The following is a 6,392-nucleotide window of genomic DNA, read 5'->3' as shown; positions in this document are numbered from 1 at the left end:
TAAGTGAAAGTGTGGCTGTTATAATCCTGCTAGTTCTGTAGCTGTGTCATATGATGTTTATGAGGCAACATTATTTAGTAATTTGTTGTACCTCTTCCATAGATGTTGTTTATTATAAATAAGTGAATTGGTTATCAGTCTTTAAGAAGAATTAGATCCCTCTTACTTTATAGTTTGATTTATGTTGCACTATTTCTGTTTACACCTGTAGGAAACATTCGTACATTACTGTGCTGTTTGTGTGGAAACCTCAGTAAAAGGAAAGTCAACCCTATCCAACCATCCTGCGTGTGTTCTTACCGACACCCCAAGTTGAATTCTGCTTATACCGCCAACGCCTATACAGTCATAATTGATGTGCCTATTCTTTACAGATGAAATGCTGTTGTGTAAACAGGGCCTTAGAAACCCTGTTGATTATCCCCATGAACATCCCAAGTACAAAGAACAAACCAAAAGATTGTGTCACCTAGCCCTAAACAAAACTTTTAATTTGAGAGTTTGAATCTTCACGCAATGCATTTCTCAGGCCCCAAACATGTCAAAATACAGTCGTCGTAACAAGAGTTGTTTCATTATGATGACTGTCTTAGGAGTTACTAACTAATAATTGTGACTTTTAATCTCATCATTTTGACTTAGTATCAAAATAGCAATTTACTGTCTAATCATCCTTTAATGTCATTAAATTGAATTTTGAACTAATACATTTGACATTACAAAATGAAATTTTGACAAAGAATCTAAACATTATGACTCGACTTTTTGGAATCTGGTTTTTCATTTTGGCTAAATCTCCATATTAAAAAAGAATGCAAAAAGCCAGAATCTTAATTTTGCTAAATCCTAATTTCCACTCAGGATATATTAACCTAACAACTGTTCTGAAGTCTTAGCATTACAGAGACAGGAGTAACAGAACATGTTACCTAAAAAAGAAAGTCAACCTGATTGGCCAATCAAACAAAGTCTTCTCTGTGAAGAGTAGAGAACGAGCACAGAGTGAAGTCATTCATCAAAGCAATCCAAACATGACACCTTCAATCTCTGCTGCGTGTGTTCTGTTTCTCTTCATGGCAAATGAGGGTGAGTTGATTTTCTCTGCTGCAAACATTTTCACTAGAATATGACTAGAAGTGTATTTTGTTCTGTATGTTGTTCTTTTGTTGTGTTGAATGTTTCTTTTAGGACACGGTTCATAACACAGATTTTAATCCTATTTTCTGTCTCCATTCTCCTCGCCAGCTCATATGACGACATCAGAACATCCATCGTTACATTTCACATCAGTTAATGTTGGACAAAGTGTCACTCTGCAGTGTGCTTGTTTGGGTGATGCTGAAGTGATGTTTTTCTGGTACAAGCAAACCATGGGACTGGCTCCACAGCTGATCTCTACATACTACCTGCATAATGTCAATGTCACCTTTCATGGTGAGTTTAAGAACAAACGTTTCTCGCTCATCACTGAAAACCGTCAGTATCACCTGAAGATTTCAGATTTCCAAACCGCAGATTCAGCGACTTACCACTGCATAGGGAGCAATTTGTACGTCCTTCAGTTCTGTAAGAGCATAACTGTCACCGTGAGGGATTCAGACTTACATATCCAAGCCACCGTCTATAAGTCAGTGTCTGAGACCATCCAGCCGGATTACCATCGGACTCTGAGCTGCACCGTCCACACTGGGAGCTGTGATGGAGAACACAGTGTTTACTGGTTCAGAAGCTCTGAGGCGTCTCATCCAGCTCTCATTTACACTGATGGAGGCAGAAATGATCAGTGTGTGAGAGAAGAAAACTCTCAAACACAGACATGTGTGTACAACTTGCTGTCGGAGAACCTGAATCTCTCTGAGGAGGAAACCCTCTACTGTGCTGTTGCTTCATGTGGACATATTCTGTTTGGAAACAGGACAGAGATGCTATTGAAAGGTATGTTGTAGAAATAGAAGCTGATTAAACGAGTGTTATGTGATCATTACAAGATGCAAAGATAAACAGCACTGAAATGGCTCCCTGTGACTGACTTGTCAAACTGTTAAAAGGGACCTTTCTTTCCATTTTAATCAAATTGGAGGACAAAAATGAAGCAGTTATGACAGCTCTTTATCTTATTTCACAGCTTTATTTTTGATTTCACACCAAAATAACACGAAATAACTGTTTTAAACATAAAGGGGAACATTAATATTCTTTACACATCACAGTGACATTTTAACATGCTGCAGTTATAACAGCAACTTTCTGTTGCCCCTGCTCTGAAAAATGTCAATGACTTCACTGAGGTTGACTAGAATTTCCCTCTTAATTGCCAGTAACAGAAGCTCAGACAACCTCTCCTCAGAGCAAAGTTTTGTTTTCGCTTCAGTTTGGAGAACGAACGTTCAACAGTTGCTGAGACAGAGGATGCTTATTGCTCACTTTAACTTCTTGCAAGAATAAACCTCGCTCAAACTTAACGCTACTGCTGCAAAACCTACTAACCGGACCAGTTGATTCTCCCGACCATCGGCAGTCGGTATCAGCAATTAAAGCCAGGGCGGCGCTTAGCTCAGGGCAAGTCAGGTCAGGGCAGGTCGTGGATTATGTGACCAAACAAGCTAAATCTAAATTATGTTGATTAAATAGATTTTTTTTGGCAACTCAGCTTGATCTTCTCACGCACACTTACAAAAAAAAAAAATGAATTTGACAAAAGGGCACTTTGGGCATCAAGGGGCAGGTGCTCAATCACCATCCAGCCCCACGTCTGCACGTGCCTGTTCTAGTAGTCTAAGCCCCCCATCTCGATATAAAAACACTTTCTTTGTGCCTTAAGTCCAGGTGTAATCAAAGTTTCATGTCACTGAAAAAGAGGTTTTCCAAAACACTTACCTCAGTGGAGATTTTATTTAACAGTTTCATTGTTTTCCTCTAAACAGTAAAATCAAACGTTTTAGTAAATGTGGATTCTGGTGTTGTGCATATCCTTTTGTTGGGGAAATACTGCCAAGCAACATTTATGCATTTAATTTGGTGCTGTGTCCATAAGTGTCTGTTTTTGCAGCACTGGCAGTGCCACATGTGATTTAGCGTTTTGATTTTGCACCATGTGACCTGAGCACAAAAACAGCGCCCTTAGCTCCCTTATTTGAAAATACTTAAACTTCTGTGACAGTGCAGCACTCACCGATGTCACAAGAGGTTGAACTTCTGATATGATCTTTCCAGTGCATTTTAAAACGGAGCTTACGGGGACTAGTAAAGCAAGCTGGTGTGCTGCAGAACAACTTCTGTAACCTCACACACTTTGGTTAGGGCAGACAAAACCCAAAGAAAGCAAAGATTTTTCAGAAACACTGATGTACCTGTTCTGACACAGCTTGAGTGAGCTAAGAAAGCTTATGCTGGATCCCGGGTAACATGCCAGCATCGGTCTATTCTTTTCAGCTTAGCTGATCATCAAATAGAGAAAATCTCAGGGCTTATGTAAACCAGCTGACAGCACTGCATATTATAATAGTGTTGCAATCAAGGTTGAAATTAACATTCTTATATTTTTTAAGGAATGCTTTATAAACTTCTTTTGGCACCCCGTAGTTCAGCCATAGCAGTTCCTGCTGCCACCATGATGGAAAAAAAGACACCATGGACCCAGTCCTGAGGGACGTCTTAGTTTGACATGTTGAGACCAGTTGTGTCCTCAACCTTCACTGGGTTATATGGGTCACATATGTTCCATAGGACATATGAGAACCAGAAAAGAGTTGTGGAAATAAACCAGGGACCACTGTGCATAAGTGAGGAATCCAGGAAATATACTTAATTTGGTTGATTGGTTGAAAACTACACTACATACATACTCATGTTGCTATGCACTTCAAAAAACTGAAATCTCATCAAGCGTTTTTGTCTTATTATCAGTATAAATTGTCTTATTACACTCGATAGGAGCCACATTCAACTAATCAATCCAGAAAAATGTAATATTTCAAGTTATTTAAAGACAAAGAAGAGGTCTAAATTGCTTGTAACAAGTAAAATAATCTGCCAATGGAACACAGAGAAATTTGGGCGAAAATTTGCTTGAAACCAGAATAATGTCTTAATACGAATAACTTTTTTCTTGTCCTATTGGCAGATTTTTTTTATCCTGTTACAAGCAATTCAGACTTAATTTTGTCTTTAAATAAATTGAAACAAGACATTTTTCTGGACTTGTCTGATGAATGTGGCTCACATAAAGTCTAAAAAGACACTTTCTGCTTAAAATAAGACAAAAATATTTAAAAGGACTTCAGTTTTTGCAGTACGAGTCCTAAATTAATCTGCTGTGACTGATATCGTCCTTATTTTAAATGAGTCAGGTTCTTGTGGCAGTAAAAAAAGTCGATAAACAGATTAAACGTTGTTTACATAAAATTTAATCTCTATTTCTGTCATATTTCAAAACAATGTATGAAACATACAATCCTATGTAGCTATTTTTATTTTGAAGGGTGTTTCACACCCTGGCTACATGACCCCTCTTAAATCAAAACAATTCATTCCAGTATTTTTACAGGGTTTTTTTTGTAGTTCTATGTTACAGCGTCTGACTGTACTTTGACGGTATTTGTCTGGAAACTTTGTTGCCAGTGCTTTAATCGTTTTTTAACAGATTTTTATTTCTTACGGTAAAGTCTTGTAATTTTATAGTGTTTTCTATGTAGTTCTATGTCACAATGTTTGCCTGTAATTTTACGGTATTTGTCTGGAAACTTTACTGTCAGTGCTTTTACCGTTTTGTTTTTTTTGTTTTTTTTTTTTAACAGTTCTTTTCGTTTTCTACATTGTAGTCCTGTAATTTTACAGTTATTTTGCGTAGTTTTGCATTTTTACAGTGTGTGACTGTAATTTTACGGTATCTGTCTGGAAACTTTTTTTTACAGTTGTGTTTTTTTCTTTTCCGTGAATTGCAACCATGAGTAAGGGGGGTACAGGGTTCAGCTATATGCTATTATTGGCATATTACCTAAAAGAAAAAAAAAACATCCAGGATGTAAATTTACAGATAATTCCTGTAATTTTACAGTTGTGTATAACATTTTTGAAAAACAGAAAAAGTACTTTAAAAATGAAGGGTTAATACCCGTAAAACTTACTATTTTTCCCTAAAATTAGTGAAAAAATATATAAATCTACTAGCATTTTGTTGTTTTAAAACAGGAAACATCTGTTAAAAGTTACAGACCATTTCCTGTAAAATTACATTTTTTTTTAACAGTGGACTCTGTTCCACATTATCTCTTGGCCTCACAAGTGAAACAGGACACTTGTTTGTTTTCTATATAATGTGAAATTCTTACAAATAAAAGGGATTAACAAGCCAAAGCTTTAAAGTGTGAGAGGAAGGGGCCCAGCCTGGCAGTTTGAGGTTGTTTCTCATATGCAAAGGCTGTGGTACTTACTCCGGCTCTCACTGTTTGAGCCCACAACCTTTTGTCGTCTCTGTGCATGTCCTGTCTCTCTGCAGCTACAATCAAACACTAATATAAAACAGTTTTCATTAGGACAATAAAAAAGGAAAGTTATTGTAAAACTCGTCGTGTATGCAGATGACTCTCTTCTGTTCTAGTCTAAACTTGCCAAAAACATATGAACTCTCTGTTGCCTCCCTGTGTCTGTCTGTTTTCAGGGGACACTTCTGTATGGGTGAACATCTTGGGGGGAGCTTTGGCATTCACCTCCATCCTGGTTATCATCCTGACATTTCTAGTCTGCAGAATTAAAAACCAACTCTGCAGATGTTCAGGTAAGCATTGCCCTTAGATGCTAACATTGTACAAAATTCAAATAACTAGTAAACAAAATTATTTTCCTGTTCTGCCTTCTCACAGCAGCAGAATCCAGTCCAAGCACAATGGTAATTGTATCATTCTGACTCTAAAACATGTCATTCTTGTTCTAACAATCCCGCCTTATGTTTGAACTGACTCTTTGTTTCTGTTACCAGCTGCCTCAAGATGCAGAAAACCTGCATTATGCTGCTGTAAGTGTTCACCGGGCAAGTAGATCAAGGACACAAAATGAAGACCCCACTGGAGGATGTGTGTACTCCACTTTGAGGCACTAAAGCTGGACTGCTGTGTGTACCTTGTTCCTGTGTAACAATATGTTTTTTTTTTTTTTTTCTGTAGTTATTCAGAAAACACAACAGCAAGAAAACAGGTGAAAACTTAAAAAAGATAACCTTTCCTGTTTAAGGTCTGGGCATGCATGTGCATGTGTGAGCCTTACCCACCATGCATCACCGTGTTCTACACACAGTGTGGGTATCATTGCACCTTCCGTCAGGCCTGTCATCAAAGAGCATTCTCTGCAGACTTGTTATTGTAGTCACACAAACTTAAGTAGTAGGAGGCTTCTTT

At 37.7% G+C, this 6,392-nt stretch overlaps 1 protein-coding gene across 1 annotated transcript; it reads left to right on the top strand.

Annotated features, from left to right (window-relative positions):
• Positions 1 to 1,250: 1,250 nt before the first annotated feature.
• LOC141784476 (uncharacterized) lies at positions 1,251 to 6,097 on the top strand. The gene is made up of 4 exons (XM_074662313.1): positions 1,251 to 1,935; positions 5,660 to 5,776; positions 5,865 to 5,887; positions 5,978 to 6,097. The coding sequence occupies exons 1-4, from the start codon at positions 1,251 to 1,253 to the stop codon at positions 6,095 to 6,097; spliced, it is 945 nt and encodes a 314-aa protein (XP_074518414.1).
• Positions 6,098 to 6,392: the final 295 nt, after the last annotated feature.

Source organism: Halichoeres trimaculatus, unplaced genomic scaffold, assembly GCF_033239565.1.
Source record: "Halichoeres trimaculatus isolate MK-OKI-2021-1 unplaced genomic scaffold, fHalTri1.1 fHalTri1_scaffold_22, whole genome shotgun sequence".
NCBI classification, from domain to species: domain Eukaryota; kingdom Metazoa; phylum Chordata; class Actinopteri; order Labriformes; family Labridae; genus Halichoeres; species Halichoeres trimaculatus.
Note: the sequence above shows the minus strand (reverse complement) of the source record. Positions and strands in the feature narration are given on the sequence as shown.

Bases quoted from the DNA above. Each gene is read 5' to 3' on its own strand.
- LOC141784476 (XM_074662313.1), top strand. From the start codon at position 1,251: ATGACGACATCAGAACATCCATCGTTACATTTCACATCAGTTAATGTT. The intron at 1,936-5,659 runs GTATGTTGTAGA...GTCTGTTTTCAG, and splicing joins GACAGAGATGCTATTGAAAG to GGGACACTTCTGTATGGGTG. The intron at 5,888-5,977 runs GTAATTGTATCA...TTCTGTTACCAG, and splicing joins AATCCAGTCCAAGCACAATG to CTGCCTCAAGATGCAGAAAA.